The 27,714-nt window shown below is 39.3% G+C and overlaps 1 protein-coding gene across 1 annotated transcript in view; it reads left to right on the top strand.

The window, feature by feature from the left end:
* lancl2 (LanC lantibiotic synthetase component C-like 2 (bacterial)) overlaps positions 1 to 26,987 on the top strand; it is a 41,925-nt gene extending 14,938 nt beyond the window's left edge. The window contains 8 exon segments of the mRNA XM_052016150.1: positions 1,155 to 1,292; positions 1,295 to 1,361; positions 4,175 to 4,322; positions 7,748 to 7,894; positions 10,803 to 10,985; positions 11,636 to 11,812; positions 21,580 to 21,652; positions 26,351 to 26,987. Of these exon segments, the coding sequence (XP_051872110.1) occupies positions 1,155 to 1,292; positions 1,295 to 1,361; positions 4,175 to 4,322; positions 7,748 to 7,894; positions 10,803 to 10,985; positions 11,636 to 11,812; positions 21,580 to 21,652; positions 26,351 to 26,427 (1,010 nt within the window). The 3' untranslated portion in view covers positions 26,428 to 26,987.
* The last annotated feature ends 727 nt before the right edge of the window (positions 26,988 to 27,714 follow it).

Here is a 27,714-nt window from a genome sequence, read left to right as displayed (position 1 = left end):
TCTGGGAGTGTGGTGTTTTCTACAGATGGACAATGTCTGAGGAGTACCTGAGGGCAGAGATCACTGCCTTGTAGATTGTGAGACTCATGCTAGGTTTGAGTGTTTTTTTTATATATAAGCACTTTTCCTCTGGTGGCCAAAGAAATTCTAGAAGAGAAGAGTTTTTTTTAAAATGGAGGAAAAGTACTATGGGTACTATATAGCATGGAATGATGCACCTGCAAATTCTGCCCTTGTTTGTTTGAAAGCAAAATGAGGAATTCACAAACTGCATAGTGGTCTAGAAGTATGTAATTGTGGAGGATATTGCAGCAAGTTATTGAAAACTTTTCAAGTTTTTTTTATATATAGTTATTTGGGGAAGGGAGGTCATGATAGTAAGGATGACAATGATGGGTAAATGCAACTTGAAAGATAGGATAAACACAGCAAGTTGAACTTTATAAAAGCTGGAGAAAGTGAAGCCAAACAAAGGGAGTATTATATCTTGAAACTAGATGGAAGTGCAAGAATGAAACAGAATCAAAGTCTATTTGAAATCTGTTTTATGAACTTCTATTAGGTTTCCTTCTCAAAAATGATCATTGTATGTATGCTTCTAAACAAATGAGCCAAATGTTACATAATTGGCTGTATGTTCTGCAGCCATCCTTCTGTTTCTCAAATCACTTGAATAATTTGTTTCTGAAGCCTTGCCATCAAAGCATGATTTCTGTGTTGAGTTTCCTGGTTTGTAATATTTGCTAATTAACATCTGATCTGCTATTTGAGTAGGATTGCAAACTCCAGTCTTCACCTCCCTTGCAATTGCACTTTTGAAGAGACAAATTATTTAAAATCTGTCACTAAAATTTCAGTGACAGTAATAATGAAAGGTTGGAAGAAAATCGGGTCTATCTATTGAGTATAAATCCTTTTGTCAGAAGCTGCAGTGCTGCTGCTTCAGGGTTCATCGATATGGATTCCAATTTTCCTGATTAAATGCTTGTTGCTAATTTTGAAAGACATTGGTGACTAGGTTGTCTTAAGTTGCTGATTACAAAAGTGGGTGTAATTAAGAAGTTTGATGGATTGAGAGATAAATAAGCCATTTCTGTAGATTGTGCACGGTTTCAATTAATTACACAGCTAATGTATTCTCTTCTTGGGACTAGGAATTGCACTTCTTTATCTGCAATGCTTCCGTGCAACCCAGGATACAGCATATCTCCAGCGATCTCTGCATTATGTGAAGAGGACTCTGCGTAATCTGAATGGTCGGAGAGTCACCTTTCTATGTGGTGACGCAGGACCTTGGCTGTTGGTGCTGTTGTGCACCACAAGCTTAAGAATGAAAACAGATCGCAGGAATGCATTGCAAAGTAAGACTGTAATTTTTCATTGAGTTCAATAAATTGTATTTTAAAACTTGGCTTTAGTTGTTCATTCAGATGTTCATGAAGTTATGATATTTTAGATGAGGTGAACCTGAATAGTTTCTACTTTTTCTCAATTCCACTATTAATATACAACTTTCACAAACAATAGCTTGGACATTTTCTCATTAAATTGCACAAAGCACTTATAACAAATTCAAAGTGATGGAATTGCCCTTATTCTTTCCAATCTACCTGTGCTGATGCATCTGTGCCCAACAAAACTGGTAGGAGTAACTGCTACAACAAGCCCTGTAAGGACAAACTCTGTCTTCACACTGAGGCCCTCCTCCACAAAATGTTGAAACTATCATAAGTGTAGCATATGCTGTTTAGCGTGCAATAAATAGACTTGAGTGATCTCATAACAGATCCTATCAAAGCTTGCAATTCTGCCAGTCATGAATGGTGATGGACAATTATTCTTCTAATAGAATGAGTAACCTTCTACAACCATGGGAGGTCCCAGCATATGACGTTTGAAATATTTGCATTCGCATTCAGCTAGAATTACTGAGTGGATGATCCATTTTGACTTCCTTCCTCCTGTAAGACCCACCATCAAAGAAACTAGTCTTCAGTGAATTTTAATTTGCACCAAGGGATCTCAAGACATGCCTGAGAGCACCAGAGGTAGCAAAGACAATAGGAACAGACAATATCCCACTTGTGGTCCTGCACTGTAGAGCAACCCACGTATCTAGCCATGCTGCTCCAGTGCAATTATGAAATGAAAGTGACAACTACACAGCAGTGGGAAAAATTGCCTAGGTATTTCCTGTCCACAGAAAGCAGGAAAAATGTAATCTGGCTAATTACTGTCCTCCTCCCAATCTTCAGCTACATGTTGGCACATGGTTTCAGTATTGTCAAGTGGCACATGCTAATAACATGTTTACTGATGCTGAGTTTAGGTTGTACCAGGGCTATTGACTCTAGACCTTAATTTACAGCTTTGATCAAATCATGGACCTAGGAGCTGAATTCTACAGGTGAAGTGAGAGAGACTGCCCTGACATAAAATTGGCATTTGACCAAGGGGGCAGTAAGGAGCACTAGCAAAGCTGAAATCAGTGGGCATAACAGGGAAAACAATCTGCTGTTTGGACTTTTATGTTGAACAAAATGATATGGTGTGGCTATTGAGGGTCAATCATCCCAGGACACAGCCATGGGTTTTTCAGGATGTTGTCCTTCAACTGCTTCATAAATTCTGAAGTGAACACGTATCCACAATGGTTCAATTCCATTGTAATTCAGAAATGAAGAGGTCCATGTCTGCATACAGCAAGACCTAGACAACATTTGGGCACTGGTGGATAAGTGGCAAGTAACGTTCTGGCCAGAAAGTAGTCATCTTGTTAGAGATTACCATTACTTGAGGCCCCCATTAACCAGAAACTCAACTGGATCAGCCACACATATACTACAAGAGGTCACAATCTGAATATCCTTGAATGAATCACACCAGAAAGTAGGAACAGGATTAGGCCCATTTGCCCCCTCTTGTATACCCAGCATTCACTATGATCATGGCTGATCCACCCCAGGCCTCAACTATTCCTCTGTTCCAGATCCCCATATACTGCAGTTCCCCAATCTTCTAAAATTTTCTACTTCCACTTTAAATACTTGTAATGATCTAGCCTCCACAACTGTCTCGGGTAGAGAATTAGAGGTGGACTACCTTCTGCAAAGAGACATTTCTATGGACCATTGGTTTTAAGTGACTGGCCCCTCACTTAAAAAAATGTCACTTTGTTCAAAGATTTGTCCACTAGTGACAACATCTCAGCACTTACCTTGTCATGTTCTCTTAGGGTCTTGTATATTTCAATAAGATCACCCCTCATTCTTCTAAACTCCAAAGAATACAGACCCAACCTGCTTAGCTTCCCTTGATAGGAATATCCTCTCATCCAGATGTTGGCCAGAGAATCTCCTTTGGGCTGTACTGTTGCACTTGAGTAAGAGGACCAACTGTGTGTGGTACTCCAGGTGTGGCCTCACTATTGCCCTGTACAATTATAATAAGACTTCCATATTTGTGAACTCCAATACCTTTGCAGTAAAGGCCATTATGCCATTTTCCCCTTAATACTGCAAGTATTTCCATGATCTGCAGGGTACAAATCAGGAGTGTAATGGAATACTTTCCATTTGCTGGATGAGTGCAGCTCCAACAAAACTCAGATTGACCATCAACATTGCTTGATTGGCACCCCATCCACTACCCTATTTAGTCACTTCCACCACCATTTGCACATCTTAGTCAGTACCATCTACAAAATGCACTACTATTATTCTCAGGGCTACACCAACCGCAGATTCCAAATGCCTGCCCACTGAAAGGCAGCAATTGCATGGAAATAGTACCACCAATATGTTCCCCTCCAAGTTGCATACCATCTTGATTTGGAAATGTATTGCCGTCACTGGGTCTTAACCCTGGAACTCCCTACCCAACAGCATTCAACAGAAGGACTGCAGCAGTTCAAGATGGCTCACCGTCACATTTCACAATGCAATTAGAGATTAGAAAGATAGCAGATGTTGACTGTGGCATCTACATTCTGCACCTTCCCCCCCCTCTCCCCCCCCCCCCCCCCCCCCCCCCCCCAAAATTAAGACAGAATTAACTGATTATTTAAAATGGTTTGGATGTAAAATATTTTATCTAGAATGTTTTACTATTTTGTGATGACCACTAAGGGACTGCTTTAGGTGCACGTGCTTGCTATTTTTTTTCTTCTTGTTAGATTGATACAGTTGCAGAGAGCAGTTGTAAGTTTGGACTCTGATATCTCAGATGAGCTTCTGTATGGCCGAGCTGGGTACTTGTATGCTTTACTATATGTAAATACAGAGATTGGGGAAGATACTGTTCCTTGTTCTGTTATTCAGGAGGTAAGAAAACTACCTTTTGATTATATTGTTTGAATGATGTGATCAATTGCTACATTATTGGAAAACTACTCTTTGGATGTGATGTCATCCTATATACTGTTCGGGTAGATGTAAAAGATTGTGTGGCAATATTTGGAGCATAGAGCTAAATGTTTTTTATTCAGTGGACACAAGATAATTACTGTTGCTACATGTTATTGTCTGTAATGTTTTATTTCATAAGAAGCAGTTTATATTTGTCACTTAAGAATATGATTAATGCACTATAGTACATTTGTCAAAATGTGCCTAATGAAAGAAAAAAACATGGTAAGTAAAACAAAGTTGCCCCTTCCAAATACACCATCAAACTTGCCTCCTTAGACTTGTATGTCATACTGATTTGATTGTTACACATTATTTCCACTGTTTGTGAATCTATTTATTACGTGACACCTCAGGATCTTGTTCCACTTTCACTTCATGCATTTAAGATCAAGATTCATTTTTAAAATCTCTTAGTAATGTCTCCCTCATCTGTGTATACAGTGGGATGGACCTGTTGTCCTCAAATCACTGCCTGACAGCCCCTATGCCACTTACTTTGTTCCCATGTGGCCCTGGCACATCTTTTGTTGGGTATTCAGCTCCCAACATTTTCTACTGTGATCAGCTTGGAGGTCACTTAAGTGTAAATGACTGATCTCACTGAACCACTTTGACGGTGATTGAAGCCATCAGCACTATCAAGGCCATTAAATGCTTGTGACCAGTTTTGAGATTTGAGGGCACAAAACAAATTAACTATGTTTTTACACTTTTTAATCTAAAAAAGCACATCCACACTCTAAAAATGAATTAAAATAATTAAACCTATCTTCTAATGAAAACATTACCTTTTCACTTGGGGAAATTATGTATCCCATTAATTTGAATGAAGACTGATGCTGTTCAATCAGGTCAAGCTCGGCACGAGCTGGCAAGTCTATGGAAAATTATGCTACCCTGTGTGGCACGAGCAACAGGAACCATTGATGATTGAATGGAAAGTGGAACTTCTGCAGTGATGTCCAGAAGTCCTCACATTAGCACTGCTGTTAGGGCAGAAGATTTGCTCTGTTGATTTTGTCTGGCTGTTCCGCTTTTTATCCGGACAAGAATGGAGGCATATCGTGTTCGTTTGGGTGCTACCACCTCGTAGACCATCACTATTGTTGGTGTTGGGTTTTGTCTGGGACATTGCTCTAACATAGTGGAGGATTGTCCATGGTGGTATTAAGATGTGAGAGTTGCTCGAAATTCTGTTTCTTAAATGTCTAAAACTATCCTTTTTGTAACAAAGCTTACCTCTTCTCAGTAGATATCAGGCCAAATTTTGCTAGACATGTGCTTTTAGTTTTCCTCTTGGCTCTGCAGTGACCTTGTATTCTGATGATTTGACCTTAAGAAAAAGGGGGTGGGGGAAATTCCTTTTAATTTTTAAGTTGACATTAAAAACACTTAAGTGAGGGAGGTGGAAAAAAATCTTTATTCAGCTTTTTTGTGAAGGTTAGCAACTTGATTCATATGATTGGGACTATGCTCTGGCTGGCATAAAGTTGAGGGGCCAGATATAACATTATTCAATACAGCTAGACTGATGTTAAGTGTAAAGCGGGAACAAGAGGTCCAATGTATCTGATCCCCACGGCATTCTGTAGTTCTGCCCTGTAGTTCAGAACAATTCAGTACCAGCATTTGTGTACTCATCAAAAGATAGTTGTGTTTCAAGAAAGTAACTTGGCCACATAGTCTGTATCCCCTTATTTCCCATCTGTTCATGTCTGTCTAAATGCCTCTTAAATGTTGCTATCATGTCTGCTTCTACTGCCTCCCTTGGCAGCATGTTCCCTGTACCTACCACTCTGAATATATTTGGTGGGGGGGGGGGGGTAAACTTTCCTCAAGTTTCCTTTAAACTTTCCCCTCTCACCTTAAAGCTGTGCTTGACATTCTCTACACTGGGGGGGGGGGGGGGAGAACGGGGGACTGACTATTTACATTATCTATGCCTCTCATAATTTTATATACTTTTATCATGTCACCCCTCAGTTTCCAATGCTCCAGAGAAAACAATCCAATTTTGTTCAGCCTTTCCTTACAGCTAATACTCTAATCCAGGCAATGTCTTGGTGAACCTTTTCTGCAGCCTCACCAAAGCTTCCACATCCTACCTATAGTGTGGCAACCAGAACTGCACACAATACTCAAATGTGACCTAACCAAAGTTTTATAGAGTTGCAATATGATTTGCCAACTTTTATACTCTATACCCTGACTGATAAAGGCATGCACGTCGTCTGCCTTTTTTCTACCCTATCTACTTGTGTTGACTCTTTCCAGGGTCTATGTACTTGCATCCCAAGATCCCTCTGTACATCAATGCTAAGGAGCCTGTCATTTACTGTGTACTTTCCTGTTACATTTGTTGTCCCAAAATGCACTACCTCACTTGTCTGGATTTAAACTCCATCTGCCATTTCTCTGCTCATGTTTCCAATTGATCCTGCTGTATTCTCTGGCAACTCTCCATACTATCTGCAACTCCACCAATTTTTGTGTCATTTGCAAACTTATTAATCGAACTACCTACATGTTAATCCAAATCATCAATGTATATTACAAATAAGAGGTCCCAGCACTGATCCTTGCAGAAGACCATTGGTCATGGATTTCCAGTTGGAGAGGCATCCCTCCACTACTACCCTCTGTCTTCTATGATCTAGCCAATTCTGTATCCAACTTACCAACTCGCATTGATCCCATGTGACTTAAACTTCTGGACCAGCCATCCATGAGGGACCATGCCAAATGCTTTACTGAAGTCCATGTCGACAGCATCCACAGCCCTACCCTCATCAATAATCTTTGTCACTTCCTCGGGGGGGGGGGGAAAAAACTCAATCAAATTTATATGACAGGACCTCCTCCACTCAAAGCCAGGCTTTCTTTCCCTAAGACGTCCATGCTCTTACCAATGCAAGTAAATCCTGTCCTTGAGAATCTTCTCCAATAATTTCCCTATGTAGGGATCACAGGTGTACAATTTCCTGGATTATCCCTATTGCCCTTCTTAAACAAAGGAACGACATTGGTTATTCTCCAATCTTCTAGGATTTCTTCTGTGGCTAGAGACGATACAAAGGTTTCAGTCAAGGCCCCTAATCTGATTCATTCCCCCATGATGAATGCTGCTTAATGTGCTTGATTTTGTTTTTGTTCAAATCAAAATTTATGATTTAAATTATTTAAAACCACATTTTTCTGAAACTTGTTAGTTTGACTATATGTTAAGAATTGGATTGCTGCCTTTTTTAAAATTCAGTTCTCCTTTCTTCCTTCCTTGTACCACCAACCCCCACACCTCCAAAACCTCTTTCCTTCCAAACTCTAATCTTGGCAAACAGGTGGTTAGTGCCATAATTGAATCTGGCAAGAACTTTTCCAAGGAAGAGCGCAAAACGGAACGCTGTCCACTTTTGTATCAATGGCACAGAAAACAGTATGTTGGAGCAGCCCATGGTCTTGCTGGGATCTACTACATGCTAATGCAGGTTGGCCTCTAATTCTTAACTTTATTGGAATTATTTCAGTTTTTTTTGAGTCAGTTATACAGCACAGAAACAGGCCCTTCTGCCCAATTGGTCCATGCCTATGAAGATGCCCCACCCAAACTAGTCCTGTTTGGTCTATAACCTTCTAAACCTTCTCCAATCCATTTACCTGTCCAACTGTCTTTTAAAAGTTGTTATTGTACCTGCCTCAACTACTTCCTCCGGCAGTTGATTCCGCATAGATACCATCCTTTGTGCAGCAAAAAAAGTTGCCCCTCAAATTCCTCTCGCCTTAAACCTATGCCCTCTAGTTCTTTATTCCCCAACTCTTTTGGGGAGGTGGGGGGGAGAGAGAGAGACTGAGTGCACTCAGTCTATCTATGCCCCTCATGATTTTATGCACTTCTGTAAAATCACCTCTCAGTCTCCTGTGCTCTGAGGAATAAAGTCCTAGCCTGTCCAACCTCTCCCTATAACTCAGTCCCCTTTTTTGGAAAACAAAGACAACTTGTGGAATTTGTATCATATTTTAAACAGAACTGAATTCAATAATTCAATGGACAGATAGACTATAACTGGAGAAAATTAAGAGATGCAGTGTTACCTTTGATACCAAAAACTAATAATATCACTAGCCAGTGAAAGAAAAAGGTGTCAAACTCTATTTACATGTCAAGAATACTGGTCCATCTTTAGTTATACAAACAGCAGTGGTGCTTTGGCACTTGCACTTATTAGAGAGCAAATTGGACAGCAACATCAGTACATTTGTAGCTCCCCTCCCTGACTTTCTTATGTCTCTTGTTGAGAGATTCAACACTGAAATGTGGAAGGTGTGAAGTTCTGGCACTTGACACTAGGCACACACTGAATGTGGCAGAAATAGTTGTCACTTTTCTATTTATGTAAACTTTAAAAATAAGGCTTAATTACTACCAAACTCTAGCACTAAAATGCATTTTTTAAAAGCATCTTGTATCTTAAGATTTTATGTTATTGAGGGTTTAAAAGAAATTTGCAGTGTCTTTGTAGGAAACTTAAGTATAATGAAGAGCATTATGCCAAAATTTGTCCATAAAATCTGGGTTATTATACCACAGGCATATGCCCTTCAAATGTAACATATTGAATAATAGTTTTGCTCTTTAAATCTTTTTGAGCATGCCACCTGAATATGGAATGAATGTTCCTTGGAAGTAAAGATTAAACCTTAACTCATTAATTAAGATGTGTTGTTTGACTACATCTTTGAAGTTGAAAAGTTACAAATGCTAGTTTTGTATAGGGGTCCATTACTCTTTGCAAAGTGCAAATTCTAGATTTGATATTTCTGTTGCAGAATCCATAAAAAAAAAATTAAATTAAAAATTTTTATTCTGGACTTGGTATTTTTAAATTTGAAAGAGGATTTGCTGATCGTATAAAGGAACTCAATTTATGTAATCAATAAATGCTAGAAATATTTAGCATAGCTTGATGTGCTTAATTTCAAGTGTAGATCTTGCATTAGAGAAAATGCTATCTGCATTTGAAATATTAGATGTCCTCTCCAAACATTATTTTTACAGTTGTAAAAACATCTGTTTTTCCTTTTGTCTGTTACATTTTGCTAATGAAAATACAGACTAGATTATGATCTACATATGCTATCCAGTTGATTTCATCATTGAAGTCTATAATCTCATTCAAATGGCTTTATTAGTGTGAAAGGAAATGAAAAATGCAGAAATGTTTAAATTGGACAGGTTTAAAGAAAGTTAGTTAATGTCTGTATACTGAACATTGAGCACTGACAATCATCCAGAATTCCTATTCCTGATGTGAACAGTGACTTAAGCAAAATTGTGTGCATGGGCAACTGATGGGAAGGATGAGGCTTGATTTAATGTTCTTGGCTCCTGCACTTTTTTTTTGCTGAAAATTGCCCTTTTTAAAAATAAATCTTTATCAGAAATATTTTTTGATGTGATGGTGAATTGATATGTTCATCAAATCTATCCAGTATGAAACACTCCATTTAAGCAAAAGGCTTTGCTGTTAGTAATATTAGCACAGTGGAATATTTTCCCACAGTGCTGAACAGAGGAGATTAGAATATGCATCAGTCATTTAGAGAGAAGTTTGTTCACTTGACTTGCAGCAACAATGTCAATTGCTCCGAAAACAAGGTATATTTTAAAGAGCAGTCATTAGAAAATCTAATAGAGAACTAGAAGAATGCAGTGACTGGAGGATCATTATACAAATTGTGTGCATGTATTCAATCTCAGTTAATTGCAAAAATGTGATCACCAAGCTCCATTTGAAATGTGATTTTTGTCAATGTAAAGACAGTTGTGAAACGCGTGTAAAGCTATAATTTCTATAATAATTAACAGCACAAGAAGTTGTCTGTTTGGCCCATCGGAGCGATTTTAATTCAACCTATCTAGCAAGAAAGTATTACTGTGTTAGCTTCCCATTTTATACTCTCCATGATTTCATTGGACAAACTAAAATGTGTAATTGATGCAGAGGCATCTGTTTTACATTGGGTGTGTTAAGGAGAAATCAACATTGTTGTGCTTTTTACTGGGACAACCAAAACTAATCCCACTGGCCTGCCCCTGATGTCTACTGTATTGCTCTACTTCAAATATTTTTTTCCATTTTCTCACTTTTACCAAGAAAAATAAACTCCAAGGATATGTTATGTTATTGCCTGTGATTGTACTGGAATTTAGTTTTACCTCCCCTTTACTTTACAAACGTTTATTCTAATGGTTTTTGAATGTTGTTTGTTAGGTTTTTGGGAGAAGGGGAAAAAATAAATTGGCCATGATCAAGTGGCGGAGCAGACTCAATGGGCCGATTGGCCTAATTCTGCTCTTATGTCTTATGGTTTTTAAAATTTTAAATTCTGTTCCAGCCAGGTTCAAAGGTGGAGCAAGAGACTTTGATTGAATTGGTAAAACCCAGTGTGGACTATGTGCGACATAAAAAATTCAGGTCTGGAAATTATCCTTCTTCGTTAAGCAATGAAACTGACAGACTGGTTCATTGGTGCCATGGTGCTCCTGGTGTTATACACATGTTGATACAATCTTACAAGGTTAGTAGTTTTAAAGGCTCCTTGGGGAATTTTCTGTTATTGGAATATGTTTTTATTCTAAAACTACATTTTCTTTTCCTCATGGTCACACTTAAGTAAAGTAGCTGGAAAGGAAGTGAAGAGGGGCATGTTGAAGTTCTTTTTCCAAAGCAAACCTAAATGTGAAGATCATTTTGGAGCCTTGTAATTGCTGTAAAATACAGTCATACAATGATAGGGTTCATATTTCCCCAACCATCATGCTTTGTCTTCAGAAGTTGGCTGAAATACCTAATGTCAACATGTTCTTGGCACATTGCATATTGCAATAGTTACTTCCATTCCAACTATTATAGATTTCTTTAGCCAGTTGATGCTCAATGAACAAGGCACATAAGAAGATTAATGGTAAACGTTCCTTTTCCTTCTGTTCAGTAAATCCATGCAGAATTTGGTGCACTTGTGAAGTGTCAGAAAAGACAATTTTGACTTCTTGTAATGCATATGCTATCTATAATGCAGTTCAAAGCATGCAGATGAAGATTAATACAATGAAATGCTAGTAATCAAAGACAAGATTTCTAGTATACTATAGCAGTACCCATTTGACCTTCAATACACGAGCTATTTTGTTATTCAAGATTAAAAATTGATAACTTTTTCCCATACAGACTTTCAAAGAAGAAAAGTACCTGAGAGATGCAACTGAGTGTAGTGATGTTATCTGGCAGCGAGGGCTGCTGCGGAAGGGTTATGGAATCTGCCATGGAACTGCGGGAAATGGATACTCTTTCCTCTGTCTATACAAGTTAACTCAGGACAAAAAATATCTCTATAGAGCTTGCAAGGTAAGTTGAAAAATGGATGGAATAATAAATACCTGAATTTTATATCATTAAATAATGTAGAGCAGCAACTGTAACATCCAATGTCTGCGTAATTTCATTTTAGGTATTTAATTTTCTGTGCTTCTAATTTGAAGTTTTCTATTGGTGGATCCTATACATTGGGCAAGTAGGTGATCATGTGAGCATCTGGTGAACATTTCTTTTTGTATTAGATTATCTATTGAAATTGAGAATGTGCCTTAAAGTCAAATGTGTAGTTTCTTTATTAGGTTCCTCCAGGTAGGACATTGACTTGCCCAACTTTCTAAGGCATTTCAGAGGTATAATCTGATAAGAATGAAGGATAGGTAACCAAATAATAGCCACAGAGGGTTATTGAGTGAGGGAGGTAGAAAAGAGAAATTTTGGGGATTATGGCTGAAAATATTGGGAGTAAATAATGCCATGAACAGATTTGAAATGTGAAACTTAGCAGCATTGGATCGTTATAGTTGAATACTTTAATGGATGAATGACATAGTATATGAGGAACAGTCTTAATGAACTGGGTTACAAAATGTGCAGTTTGGAAGTCTGGGCAGGAGACACTGGAACAGTTCAATCTGGAGCTAAAAGTTAAGGATAAGTTTCAGCAAAAAGTGAGCTAAGAAGGTGGGTGATGTTTGGAGACTGAAATAATATGGGGTCTGGACTCCTGCCCTAAGTTGAACAGGATGAAGTTGTAAACAATTTGTAGACAGCTGCCAAGGATGGGTGTGAATTCAGTGAAAATTATAAGGAAGTTGTTGCTGGTCAGTAACCCAGATCTTGCTGATAAATGCCACAAATTGGGACTTGCACTTATGCACTGTTAAATGTGGATATTCTGAATTGATTGATGTGGAATTCAACGTTGGATCTCTATCTTACTGAAATTCCCTAGCATTTAGGCAAGAGAATTGCCCCCTTCAGATGACATGCTGGGTAATGTATTGTACAGGATTCAAGAAACTTGATTTTAAAAGATTTTGGCTAGTTCTATTTTTCAAATGTATTGATTACTCTTTTTAATAACTAAATATCAGCAAGCTTGTCTTGTCTGTGTCAAAGTGTGGGCCTGAGTTCTGAGCTCGGGCCAATAATATTTGACTTGTCAACACTGGTTTTCTTGCATTTAACTGTAAAGCATAGGTGTTTTATTCAGAACTGGTTGACTGATGAGCATTGTAAGAGCACAGAGGGGCCAATGGGAGTCTTTGAGCTGGCACCAAATTTACTGTTTAATATTCATAATGCTATCTTGATCTCTTCAGATCACAAGAACATGAATCTGTTTGAGGATACAATAGAAATACAATAGCTTGTATAGGAAAAGAAATTCCTGACCAAGGTTTATACTTTTGAGTGTATCAGTACTTGCTGCTACATGGATTGGCTATACAGAGTGACTATAATACAGAAATGGGCCAATGACATTCAATTAATCTTCTCTCATTTGAGCAACTAGTTCCAGACAGATTTAATTTTCCTTGTAGCATACCTCTTCAACCCCACTTCCTTCATTCACCTAACCAACCTAGTACTAATTGTTAAATTTTGCTTTACCCTTAATCCTACAAATGGATTTCGCAGCTTCCATCCTTAACAAGTTTGCATCTATAGTTCATTATTCCTGACACTTAAATTACTGGAAACCATGCACTTTCTAACTACCTTTTTCCATTCTTTTGTAGTTATTAAATTTGTCTTACCATAATCTCAATCAAATATTTAATATTGCTTTCCATTTGGATAGCATTCTACTACTGACTTGTGCTACTTGTTCTCTGAAATATTAACATCTGTCCCTATAGTGAAGAGCCATCACTGCTTGTAGTACTCCAAATTTGAGCTACTGTTTTCAGTCTATCATCATCACTTTGTTTCTTCTGCTTAATCCTCTGGTAAAAGTTGATTTTAAAAAGCATGTTCTTTACCCACCATTTCCACCCCCCCATCCCTTGTCAGAATATACTTAAAGTATTTGTTTAATTCAAACAATTTTCCTTTCTGGTACAAGTTATCAAGATGTCCTTTTTGGAAACAGATAAGGAAGATAAAATGGGAATTTATTGAAACAAGGGACTTCTGTACGTGACAATAACATTCAAAATGCAGGTTGAAGCCAGATGGATCTTGTGTACAAATCTACTTCGCGCATTTTCTTCATAGTGGACCTTGCCTTTGCTCTGGACCTTGCCTCGTGCATCTAATTATCTTGTGAACACTGGTAGCATCAGCAGCTCCACTTCTGCAAGATTAAAAGGGTCAAGTATGGGGTTTTAGTGGAGGAATTGATGGCAGCCTAGAAAAAGGGAAGGGGTATTGTCTAGGGGAATTATTTGCATTGGGTAATCTTCTACATGCCATTAACCCAAGTTAAACAACCCGATTAGGAACAGAGTTGATTTATGATGGGATGATCTCTCTGCTCAAATGTACAAGGTTTTCATGCAGTCATAGTCATACAGCATGGAAGCAGGCACTTTGGCCCAACTTACCCATGCTGACTGTGTCGCTCAGCGAGCTAGTCCCATCTGCCTGCATTTGGCCATAGTGCTCTAAATCTGTCCTATGCATGTACTTATCTAGATGGCTTTTAAATATTGCTAATGTGCCCATCTTAACCACTATTTCTGGCAGCTCATTCCAGATTGTGTGAAGAGGCTGCCTTGATGTCCCTTTTAAATCTCTTGCCTGTGATCGTAAATCTATGTCCTGCCTAAAACTTATGTTTTTAGCACCCCCTCCCTGGGGGGGGGAAAAATGACCTGTGCTTTTACCCTGTCTATACCCCTCATGATTTTGTATACCTCTATCAGGTCACCCTCCATCTCCTACATTCCAGGGAATAAGGTCCCAGTCTACACCACCTCTCCTTGTAACTCAGGCCTCCAAGTCTAAGTAACATTCTGGTAAATCTTTTCTGCACTCTTTCCAGTTTAATAACGTCTTTTCTATAATGGATGACCAAAACTGTACATAATACTGAGTGAGGCCTCACCAACATCTGTGTAACTGCAACATAACTTCCCAACTCCTATACTCAATGCCCTGACTGATGAAGGCCAGCATTCCAAATGCTGCCTTTGCCACCCTATCTACCTGCAACACTGCTTTCAGCAAACTATGCACTTGCACTCCTAGGTCCCTCTGTTCCATAACACTCCCCTGGGCCCTACCATTCACTGTATAAGTCTACCCTGGTTTGATCTCCCAAAATGCAATACCTCATTTATCTGGATTGAAAGCCATTTGCCAATCCATAGACTGCATACCTAGCTGATCAAGATCCCCCTGTTATTTTTCATAACCTTCTATACTGTCTACAACACCACCTATTTAAGTGTCATCCATAGACTTACTAACCATGCCTTGTACATTCACATCCAAATCATTTATATAAACTGCAAACAGTAAAGGTCCCAGCACCAACCCGAGGCACACTACTGGACTCAGGCTTCCAATTTGAGAAGCATTTCTCGACCATCACCCTCTGCTTCCTACTACTGAGCAAATTTGAGTCCAATCTGCTATCTCTCCCTGGATCCCATGCAATCTAACCTTTCAGACTAGCCCACCATGAAGGAGCTTGTCAAAGGCCTTGCTAAAGTTCATGCAGACAACATTCACTGGCCTACCCTCTTTGTCACCTCGAAGAACTCCAAGATTTGTCGGACACTACTTCCCACACACAAAGCCGTGCTGACTGTCCTCTATCAGGCCCCCTCTCTCCAAATGTTGGTAGATCCTGTCACTCAGAATCTCCTCCAGCAATTTACCCGCCACTGATGTCAGACTCACTAGCCTGAAGGTTCCTGGCTTGTTTTTGCTGCTCTTCTTAAACAATGGTACCACATTAGCCACTCTCCAGTCCTCCAGAACCTCACCTGTGCCCAGAGATGAAGGAAAAATCTCTGCAAGGGCCTCTGCAATTTCTTCTCTAGCTTCCCACAAAGTCTGAGAATGCACTAGGTCTGACCCCAGGGATTTATTCACCGTGATGCACTTTAAGGCCTCCAATACCTTCTCCCCGCTAATTCATATATGGTCCAAGATGACAACAACACTCATTTTCCCCCACTTCCTTAGCTTCCATTGTTTTCTCCACTGTAACAATTGAAGAGAAATATTCAATAAAAATCTCCCATTTCCTGTGGTTCCACACACACACAGACAGCCATGCTGATTTTTAAGGGGACCTATTGTCTCCCTAAACACCCTTTTACTCTTTATACCTATAGAATATCTTGGGATTTTGCCTCAACTGACTGCCAGATCCCCCTCATATCCTCTTTTTGCCCTCCTAACTTCGCTCTGCACACCTACACACCTTGTAGTCATCAAGCAATTCACTAGTTCTCAATTGCTTATGTGCAGTGTATGCCTCCCTCTTTTTCTTAATCAGAGCCTCAGTATCTCTCATCAACCAGGGTTCCTGAAGCCTGCAAGCCTTGATCTTCATTCTAACAGGAAAATGCAGGCCTTAAACTCTTGACATCACACTTTTAATGGCCTCCACGTGGCAGACACTCCTTTCCCTGCAAACAATCTCGCCCAATCAACCTCTGCTAGATCCTGCCTAATTGCTCTGCCCCAGTTGAAGACCTTAACCTGTGAACCAGTTGTATTCTTCTCCATAACTATTTTAAAACTAATAGAATTATGGTCATTGGATCCAAAGTGCTTGCTGACAGACACTTCTGCCACCTCTCCTACCTCATTCCCCAGGAGGAGGTCCAGTGTTCCACCTTCTCTAGTAGGTCCCTCTATATATTGATAAAGGAATCTTTCTTGGCCACACTTCACAAATTCTACTCTGTCCAAACATTTTACACTATAGCCCAGTCAATGTTAGGAAAGTAAAATCTCCCACAAAAACTACTATTTACAACCAGCTGCAATCTCTCTACATATCTGCTCCTCCAATTCCCACTGACTATCTAATACCATCAGAGTGACCATCCCCTTCTTGTTTCCGAGTTCTACCTTTATAGCTTCACTGGATGATCCCCCAAGGATATCCTCTCAGGACTGTTGTTACGTCCTCTTTCATCAAGAAGGCAACATCTCCTCCTCCCCCCCCCCCCCACTTACCTGCACCTCTGTCACACCTGCGATATCTGTACCCTGGAATATTGAGCTGCCAGTCCTGCCCTTCTCTCAACCATGTTTCTCTTATGGCTATGATATCCCAGTCCCCAGAGCCAATCCACACCCCGAGTTCATCCACCTTACCTGCTAAGCTTCTTGCATTGAAATAAATGCAGTTTAAACCAATGGTCTTTCCTCTCCCTGTACTGGGCTCCTGTCTTATCCTGATGACCAAATTTGCTCTCAATTTTGCCACAGTATTATCCCCAATTTCTCATCAGCCACTCAGAGGCCCACCCCCTCTGCCACTAGTTCAAACACTCCCGAGTAGCACTGACAAATCTCCTAGCCAGGATATTGGTCCCCATCTAGTTCAGGTGCAACCTGTCTCTCTTGTACAGAAGAGATCCCAATTATCCAAGAACTTGAATCCCTGCCCCCTGCACCAGCTCCTCAGCCATGCATTCATCTGAGCTATCGTTCTATTTCTACCCTCACTAGCACATGGCACTGGGAGTAATCCAAAGATTACTACCCTTGAGGTCCAGCTTTTTAGGTTCTCTCCCTACTCTCTATATTCGCTGCGCAGAACCTCATTCCTCTTTCAACCTATGCCTTTGGTACCAACATGCACCACAACCTCTGACTGCTCCCCCTCCCCCTTGAATGTTCTGTAGCCACTTTGAGACATCCTTGATCCTGGCACCAGGAAGGCAACACACCATCCTGGCGTCTCTTTTTTGAGCACAGAATCATCTGTCTGTCCACCTAACTATTGAGTCTCCTATCACTACTGCTCTACCTGACTTCTCCAAGCTGGTCTCGGTGCCACCAACCTGCTGTGTCCAGATAGGTCACTCCCCAACCCCCTGCAGTATCTAAAGGGGTATATTTGTTGCTGAGGGGACTGGCCACAGGGGGACCCTGTACTGTCTGTCTCTTTCCCCTTGCCTCTCTTGGTGGTGACCCAATTATCTGCTGTCTGTACTTTAGATGTGACCACCTCACTAAAGATCTTGTCTATGATGCTCTCAGTATCCTGGATGATCCTAAGTATGTCCAAGTCCAGCTCCAGTTCCTTAATGTGGTCAGTCAGCAGCTGTACCTGGGAGCACTTCACACAGGTGTAGTCCTCAAGGACACTGGGAGTCTCCCTGATCTCTCTCATCCTGCAGGAGCAGCATACCACTGCCCTAACTGACATTCCAATTACAATCGTTCTAAATAGTAAAGTTGAAAAGGACTTGCCAGACCTCACCTGTTTCCTTCCTCTGCTCCGCCTCCTCTCACCGAAGCCTCACAAACCAAAGCCTCGGCACTTATTCTTCAGACACTGTACTCAGGAACTCAAACACTGCCACTCCTGACAGTGGCCACTCTTCCTTGCCACCTTTTTATTGGCTGTCTTTTTCTCAAATTAGCCAATCAGACAGCTTCAGTGTTCAATGCAGTGTTCATAGTTCCTATAATGTAATGGGACTTGAAGAGAACATGGAACATAGTATGGTACAGAACAGGAACAGGCCTTTCACCCATAATGTCTGTGGTGACAACTTAAACTGCATGTGGTCTATGTTCCCTTCATTCCCTGCTTGGTAATGTCTGTGTAAATTGCTCTTAACCATTACTGTTGTATCTGTTTCCTTACTTCCCCTGTCAGCGCATTCCATCACCTACCACTGAGTTTAAAAAAACTTGTCTCCCAAATCTTTAAACTTTCCCCACTCAACTTGAATCAGAATCGGATCTATTATCACTGACTTGGGTGACGTGAAATTAGTTGTTTTGCAGCAGCAGTACAGTGTAAAGACATAAAATTACTATAAATTACAAAAATAAAGTGCAAAAAGGATTAGTGAGGTGATGTTCATGGACCATTCAGGAATCTGATGGTGGAGGAGAAGCTGTTTCTGAATTGAGTGTGGGTCTTCAGGCTCCTGTACCTCCTCCCTAAAGGTAGTAACAAGAGGGCATGTCCCAGATACTGAGGGTCCTTAGTGATAGATGCCACCTTCTTGAGGCACCACCTCTTGAAGATGTCCTTGATGGTGGAGAGGGTTGTGCCCATTATGGAGCTGGCTGAGTCTACAACCCTCTGCAGCCTCTTGTGATCCTATGCATTGGAGCCTTCATACCAGGTTGTGGTGCAACCAGTCAGATTGCTCTCCACTGTACATCTATAGAAATTTGTAAGAGTCTTTGGTGACATACTGAATCTCCTCAACTCCTAACGAAGTCGATGGTATGCCCTCTAATATTTGACATTTCCCTTCTGAGGATAAAACTCTATCTACCCTATCTATGCTTTTCATAATTTTATATACTTCTCAGCCTTTGCTCCTGAGAAAAGAATACAAGTTTGTCCAACCTCTCTTTGTAGCTAATACGCTCCAATCCAGGCGACATTCTGGTAAGCCAGGGCTCGTAGGTTCCTTTCACACAGGTATCAGAGGTGTAGGGATGCTGTTGCAATGGTGGTTCTTGATTTTCGAGATTCTTTTTTCCTCTTTGCTTCCTCATGAGTGAGCACTACCTTTTATGTGGGTACACCAAACAGGACAATCCAGTGCTTGTAGAACCTAGTGGTATGTGTTAATGTTGAAGCTCTTCAGGGATGTTCTGAAAGAGACTTTGAATCTTTTTCTGTCCAACACATGATCGTTTGTCCTTGGTTCTCCATAAAGTAGTTGCTTTGGTATTCTGTCATCAGACATTCTTCTGACAGGTCCTGCCCACCTGATCTGTGATTCTTTTAACAATGTGTAAATGCTGGGATGGTTTGTTTGGGACAGAATCTGTGTGTCTGGAACCTTTGCACTTGATGTGGAGTATTCTGCACAGACAATTTGTGTGGAAGTGGTTGAACTGTCTGGCATGTCTGCTGTACACTCCGTGTCTTGCAAACATAAAGTGGGTATGACAGCAGCACAATGCACCTTCAGCTTGGTCTGTAGGCTGCCTCCTCTTCCTTCCCAAACTTCTCAGTTTTCCAAAGGCAGAGCTGGCTTTTGCTATCGTTGTCTTCATCAATGTTGACTGATCTTGAGAGAGTGCTGCCAAGGTATCTGAACTTGTCTGCTACTGAAAGCTTCTGACCATCCACAAGGATGTTTGGTTCTGTACATGGGGTGTTTTGTGCAGGTTGGTACATAATTTCTGTTTTCTTTGTGCTGATTGTGAGGCCACAGTATTGAAATGTGGGTCGTGATTGAAACTTGCCCAGACAGTTAAATTATCAACTAATAGGACAGAGTAAGGTCTGGGTAAGTATTTTCACTTTGTTTTCTCTTCTGAAAATTCTCTTTCAAATTATTAGGCTAGCATATATTTTTGAAGTTGACCATCCTTCAGGCAATTCTTAGGCTGCAGAAGTATCAGTTTTATACACTAATTAGTTCTGCCAATCCTGTGCGTGTGTGCGCGTAGAACAAAATAATAGATTTGATCTCTTTTGATCAGATGGTTCTAACAAGACCACCTCTTAGCCACATTTACCTCATTTTGGCTTTTTTTTCTAACTTTGTTTCTTGCTGCTAGGAGGAATGCCCATCCCCACCCTACTATTTACATCTACCTGCTTGGTTGTAATTGATGCCATAATCTTGTCTTGTTCCAAACTTGCATGTCTTGTTAAAAGCCTTAGTTCCTTCAGTTAGCCATGCCAATTGATTATAATTAGCCTAGTCTGTAGTATGTACAATAGTCTGTTTCTTCTCTCCATCTATGTTGGCCTTGAGCTTGGGTTTTTGTGATTTTTTTTTACCTTATCTGAAGGCGTGTACCTGTATGTTTTTTTAAAAAAAACTTGTTCTGCAGATAACTAAATTCTAGTCTGAAAACCTGAATTCCTTTTCCATTTGTAGCGAATCAACATAGGTATAAGTGAATATATGCTGATTTTTAAAAAAATTATAATGGATTTATTAGATTATCATCTGAAGGGCTAAAATGTGGTTAGGAAATATTGATCAGCTTGCAACCTAAAAAAAAATCAGCAGATTGTATGCCAGCCCAGAATTTGAACAGCCTCCCCAGATTGAGAGGGAAATATCTTTATTAACATCTATCAATATAACAACTTGTCTTCGACTTCTGTTCATGGGCTAATATGAAGGAATATAGTTTTGATCATGTTGTTCAGCACTCCATCTGTACTTAACCATTTTGATCCTACCAACAGGGGTCTTGAAAGATTGTATGTGTTTGTCCATTTTGTTAGATATCTGTATTTCTTAGTCACTAATTCTGAACTATTAACATGTTGAACATTAATGTGTTGACTGTGGGTGCATTTGAGAGACATTGTAATCTTCATCACAACATCTCAAATGAAACCAAAGGTACAAAACATTCCTCAGTGTTCCATTTTAACTGTATCCTTATTTTGAAACTGGCCCAATTTCATTATTCCTCAAGAGGATGGCGGTACATTTTAACTTTTAATCCTGATTATTATTTTAAAACCAGCTATGGGGTATGTGACAGTGCATTGATGGTTGTGCCTCTCTCCTGAGCCATATTACCATTTCACATTGTCACTGTAATCCTTTAGCTCTAAGCTTGATGTTGCTGTCTGTTCCTAGGCAATTTTTGGCTAGTTGTTTTTAAAAAATATAAAGTGAGAAACCCATTGCATCTTTAAAATTTCTCATTAGTTTGCAGAATGGTGCTTGGATTATGGGACTCATGGATGTCGCATTCCTGACAGACCATATTCTTTGTTTGAAGGTAACGCATTGAGCAATATGTTGGTCTTTTAATAATGGTTTGAGATAAACCAAATCTTTGCATGATTTGCCAATCTAAAAGAAATATATAATTTTATGAAAATAAAATGCTGAAAATACTTGGGTCAGGAGGCACCTTTGGAGAGAGAAATAATGTTTCAGTGGAAAAATTCTTCATCAGAAATTTTTTTTAAAAACTGCAGATGCAAGAAACTTGAAATAAAAACAAAACTTTGGATAAGCTCAGGCCCTGGGGCGTGTTGTAGAACAGAGACCTAGCAGTACAAGTACACAGTTCCTGAAAATTCCGACACTTGTAGACAGGTGGTGAAGAAGGCATATGGCATGCTTACCTTCATGGGTTGGGTCATTGAGAAGAGGAGTTGGGATGTCATGTTACAGCTGTACAAGATGTTGTTGAGACTGTACTTGGAGTATTGTGTGCATTTTTGGTTGCCATGCCGTAGGGAGGATGTGATTAAGCTAGAGAGAGGCTGCAGAAAAGATTCACAAAGGTGTTCTTGGTTCTGGAGGGCTTGAGTTACAAGGAGAGACTGGATAGGCTGGGACTATCCAGCAAAGGAGGTTGAGGGGTGACCTTGTAGAGGTTTAAAATCATAGGGGCATAGATATGATGAATGGACACAATCTTTTTCCAGTTTAGGGAAGTCTAAAACTAGAGGGTATGGGTTTAAGGTAAGAGGAGAAAGATTTAAAGGGAACGTGAGGGGCAGGTTTTTCCACAGAATGGTGGGTATATGAAACAATCTGCCAGAGGAAGTGATAGAAGTGCGTACAATTATTACATTCAAAAGGCATTTGGATAGGTACATGAATAGGATAGGTTTTGAGGGATATGGGCCAAACATGGGCAAGTGGGACTAGCTCAGGTAGGCAGTTTGGTTGCTGTGGATAAATTGGGCCAAAGGGACTGCTTCTGTGCTGAGTGACTCAGGTCGGGCAGCATCTGTGGAGAGAGAGAAACAGTTAAGGTTTCAGATTGAAGCCCCTTCATCAAAACTGAGAAAGAGCTAGTTGGGTCATCTAGCAGAGAAGATGGAGGGGGCAATATGTTTGAACAAAGTAGATATATGTAATAAGGTGAAATGATGTTATAAAATGGGAAGTTAAGCTCCTTTGACTGTCATGTGTTGTTAAGGGTGGGTAAAGTTGTATAGTCTGGCCAACTTAGACAAGTCCAACAAGCCAGGATGTACAAAGGGAAGAAAGGAAGAGTGACAAGCAAAAATGGCCAGTGCTGATGCAAACAGAAAGAGCAAGCTATCTGAAGCTGGAGAATTCAAAATTGAGTTCTGCTGGCCACAATGTGCCCAGATAAAAGATGAGGTGTTGTTCCCCAAGCTTACATTGGGCCTCACTGTAGGCCTCATTGGGCTTCTTCATCTGAACTTATTAGGTGAGGTGATGAAGGTACTGTTGCTGGGTTGATCTGGAAATTGATAAACATTTGTATTTTTTTTAAATGTTTACTGGTTCTGATGGGTCTTTTTCTTGAAATGTTTCCTTTTATTTTCCATTCTTCAGAGTTCTTGTATCTGCAATATTCCATTTTCACATGGTTTCAAGTGATGTCATTATAAATGTGTGTATATTTTGGGGGAAGTTGCATGCCAAAATAGGAAAAGCTGTCAGTCACAAGCTAGCTATCTATACAGATGCAACCAGCTTGACAGTCAATACATGATACAAAAACAAACCAATTAAATCACTCAGAGGTTACACTTGCATGCCATTCTTCATCCTTTTTCAATCTGCATATGGTAAAAAAAATAACAGTACCACTGATACAAATTATACAGCTCTAACAATTGACTAATGATCTAAAAGACGTAAAGTAACTGAAAAGATTTTTCCCCACAGTGCTGCATGTTTCTACGTGACCAATGTTTAAAATTTCTGCTTCAAGTCAGAAATGGAAATTTCTCCTTGGCACTCAGAACTCCAGTTTCCACTGGGGGAAAAAAAATCAATGCACAAGATGGTATATGGAAATTGTTTCTATGGGAACTGTACTTACATTGGAGAAGAGTGAGACTATAGTCCCTCTTTGTTCATTGTGCAGTGTTAATTTGGTGTCGTTATAAACCTTTTAAAGAAGGGTATATTAATTATATTAAAATGGTGTTGGGCAGTTGCTTAGAAAAAAAAATTAAAGCATTTGGGACGCAAACAGTCTTTAGATCAGTTTAGGAGAAAACAGTAAATGACCTGTTTATGCACTGCAGTAATCTTTTCCAAAGAAATTTGAAGCGTTAAGTTTGGCAGAAATAAACCCAAGACAAACTAACACGAAAAATATTTGATTCATTTGGAATGGCCACACAGCCATAATGAAAGCTTTTAGCATTAATGAGGCAAAGATCACTGAATCTCTTGGACACTTCCATGAACTTATCAATCAATAGCACACTTTGCTTCAAAAGCCTTCAGAGGTGCTGGAAATGCAGTTTAAAGATTCTAGTAACATTGTTAAAAGTTAAACATTACTAATAATATAGTGCTGACATGTTTAATATAAGCATTCAAGCCCATGAGTTTCTATGCAAATATTTTTAAAATGACTATCCTTTCCTTTTTGTCTGGTGGGGGGGGGGGGCAGGAATCAAGATCCTTGAGCTATATTTTATCCTTATTCATTTTGCTGTAGTACAAATATATTTACAGTTTCTGAACAATGTTTCTGTGCAGAGATAATTACGTAGCATGTGAAGCAGCATCTGTGGGAGAGAAACAATAATTTGGGTCAATTGCCCTTCAAAACCAGAAATCCAGAAAGTGTTGTAATCATGTTTGTAACAACTGAATCTATGATGTTTATGTCTACTACTCTCCTGGGATTGGGATAAGGAGTTGAACATAAACGGTCAAATTTTCAGTTTAGATGAAGCATCATTGACCTGAAATGTTAACATTTCCACACTTGCTGCCAGACCTGAGGATTTCCAGCAAGTTCTATTATCAAAGGTTTTGTTTGTTATTCTGAATACCTAATATTGTTGACATTCTTTGAGTGACTTGTTCCAGAAAAAAATTGACCTTTGAGTTTCAAGATGCTTGGATGGTGTATAATTTTTAACAAACATTGAGGAATTAGAAAGGTGTGCCACAGATTAACCTGGAGAAATTATCTGAGAAGTTATATTTATGCAACCAAGTTTATGCTAGAAGTGATACAGTTAAAGAGTGATTTGATAAATCTTCATTACCATAAGTTATGATAGTGATGAAATTTCCATTTACTGAATTATTTGAGGGGATTGTTATTTTTTAAAAATCAGCGATTGGAATATCTTGGTGATAAGAATTTTAAATATCTGCTACAAACCAATGCCAAATATTGTCCCTAATTCCTTTAAAGTCACTTTTGCAGGAATATAATTACAGTTATACAGGAAATAGGAAGTGGACTGTAAAGTAGCCTAGTTGGAATCTAGATGCAAGTCTGAGATTAGCTGAATGACAGAAGAAATTTAAGGGTTGGTAGTCCTGTATTTCCAGGTACAAGTTACCTTCTGGTGAGTAGGAATGATATAAAGAGATGTCATTCCTACTCACTAGAAGGTAACTTGTACCTTGAAGTACAAGAGTATCAGCTGTATCAGAATATATAGAGAACTCTGTTCAGGTCTGTGCACTACACCTTGGAGGCAATCAAGTTAGTCCTGGAGAAGATGCAAGCTACATTCACTAAAGAGCTACATAGGCTAAAAGAGTTGAATTAAAACTAAATGTTGCACAGATTAGGCTTATTTCCTCATAATGTAGTTGAAATGTTACAGATTAAATAGAAAAGGTTAGCACGATCACAGAGTTAGTAGAACTGCCAGCTTGCAGCTCCAGGAACTCTGGTTCAATCCTGACCTTGGGTGCTCTCTGTATGGAGTTTGCATACTCTCCCTGTAGGTTTCTTCCATCTGCTTTAGTTTCCTTCCACGTGCTAAAGACATGCAAGTTTTTAGTGAGTTAATTGGCCATAGTGTGTAGCTGAGTATAGAATCTTGGGGGGGGTGGTGGTGGGGAGGAGTTGACTGGTTTGTGGGGGAAAATAAAAAAAATGCGATTAGTTCAGGACTGTTTCCATGCTCTGACTCTAAGAAATCTATTTGCTGTGGTGGAAAAACCTAGAACAACTTTAAAATTAGTAATGGATAGCTTAGGTGTGGTTTTTTTTTTAAAACCTTTTTTTCATGCAAAGAACTGTCTTTCCTTGAAGAGCTGTGTGTCTGGATCAATTGAAAACTTTAAAACTAAAATTGATAGGATTTTATATGGAGATGGGTGTTATAGGAGTGAAACCAGCTAGATGGAGTTAAGGTAACAGAATAGCCATTCTCTAATGAGAAGAGAAGCTGAAAGGGCTGTTCTTGTTTCTAGGGTTGATCAATCATCCCAAATAGTTAATTGGGTCTTACTTTTCAAGTTGCAAGTTACTATATGCTTCTGGTTTGGGAGCTTCTATCTCTGAATTTCTGTTCCTGAGTTAAGAGTTACTGGTTACCATGAATTGGACACCAAGCTGCCAAAGTAATTTTAAAAACAAAGCAAACATTTATGCAGGTTTTAAAGTAATATGGATGTTTAAGTACATAGCAGAGAAGATTTTTTTCCACATTGTGCTAGCTAACTTTTTTTAAACTATAGATGGACTAATAATTGTACACTTGTATTATTTTTCCAGGGATGGCTGGAGCTATTCACTTCTTGTCTGACATTTTGAATCCCGAGGCAGCCCGATTTCCAGCCTTGGAACTGTAATGTACATCAGTTGTGCTGCTTGAAGAATGAATGATTTTGGATATGGTGTAGGACCACATCTTTTCTGTGGAGAATAGGACTTCTTGGTACCTCTTTTCTCAATACCTACACAGACTAAAACCACCGTTATCTCAAGAACTTTAAAAATTGAAGGCAACAAATGGAGCAAAATCTCTGAGTAACATTATTTTTGTCTTGCAATTCATTGCATTTCAGTTTAAACAAAATTAAATACTTAAAATTAACACGTGCTTACTTCAGAGTTTGACTGTATGCACGCTTAAAATCTTAGCATCTTAGGTTGTCTTTGGTCTTGTTCATTTGGAATCCATGCATTTTGTAAAATATCGATCATAGTACTTTTCATGCATGTGAAGAAGCTAATCATTAATCCACTGGTGCCAATTTATTTATGATTCTGCTTGGAGATACCTTTTAGAACAAGGCTCATACAATTGTTTTATGTAGTTAGGGTTGTTGGTCATGTTTTGATTTTTAAAAAATTTGCAACAAGGCAGAAAATAAAGTACATCTTTGCTAAATCTGGCAGTTGGCTTGTGCTGAGGAAAAATATTAAGTAGAATTCTCCCCAAATAACATCTCTCTCACTTATGTTTCGTTTCTTTACCACTCCTTCATTATCGCTGTTCTGTTGTGTTATAATCTTGCAACACCACATGTAATACAAATGTTGCCTTAATACTGCTTTTGCCATTGGTGATAAGGAACAATTTTTGCAGAAAGTGATAACGTAAAAGCAACCTCAAAGGATTTTCTTTGGTTCTGTCCTTTTTGCCTCCCAAATAACAAACATTTCTTTGTGAAAGGAGTAATGTAAATGCAAACAGAGCTGTTTTTATGATAGGCCTTCCTGGTTAACTAAGAGGCAAAGTTTCTAAGCAATCCTTTTTGTGAAAATTCTCTCTCTCTCACTCTCTCTCTCACTCTCACTCTCACTCTCACTCTCTCTCACTCTCTCACACACACACACAGAGTAAACCTTTAACTTTCGTGGGAGATGCCATTTGCCATGGATGGTAAGAATTCAGAAGGTAGTCAACCTCCTTCCAGTAAGGATGCAGTAAATCGAGAGCAAACTGTGCTTGTTTTGACAAAATGCATTATACAAGCTGAAAGCCACAATCATTCATCTATGTGTCAATGTTGTCAGATGGAAAAGTAAGGTGCTCAAGGGATTTTTTTTCCATTTTTAAATACTTTGCTAATTTCATAGATTCCATTCACCTGAACAAAAAGACTGTGTTAAATGTTACTGTTTTTCACACA

This window comes from Pristis pectinata, chromosome 5 (assembly GCF_009764475.1).
Source record: "Pristis pectinata isolate sPriPec2 chromosome 5, sPriPec2.1.pri, whole genome shotgun sequence".
NCBI classification, from domain to species: Eukaryota; Metazoa; Chordata; class Chondrichthyes; order Rhinopristiformes; family Pristidae; genus Pristis; species Pristis pectinata.
The sequence above is the reverse complement of the archived record's forward strand: the minus strand, read 5'-3'. Positions and strand labels throughout refer to the sequence as shown.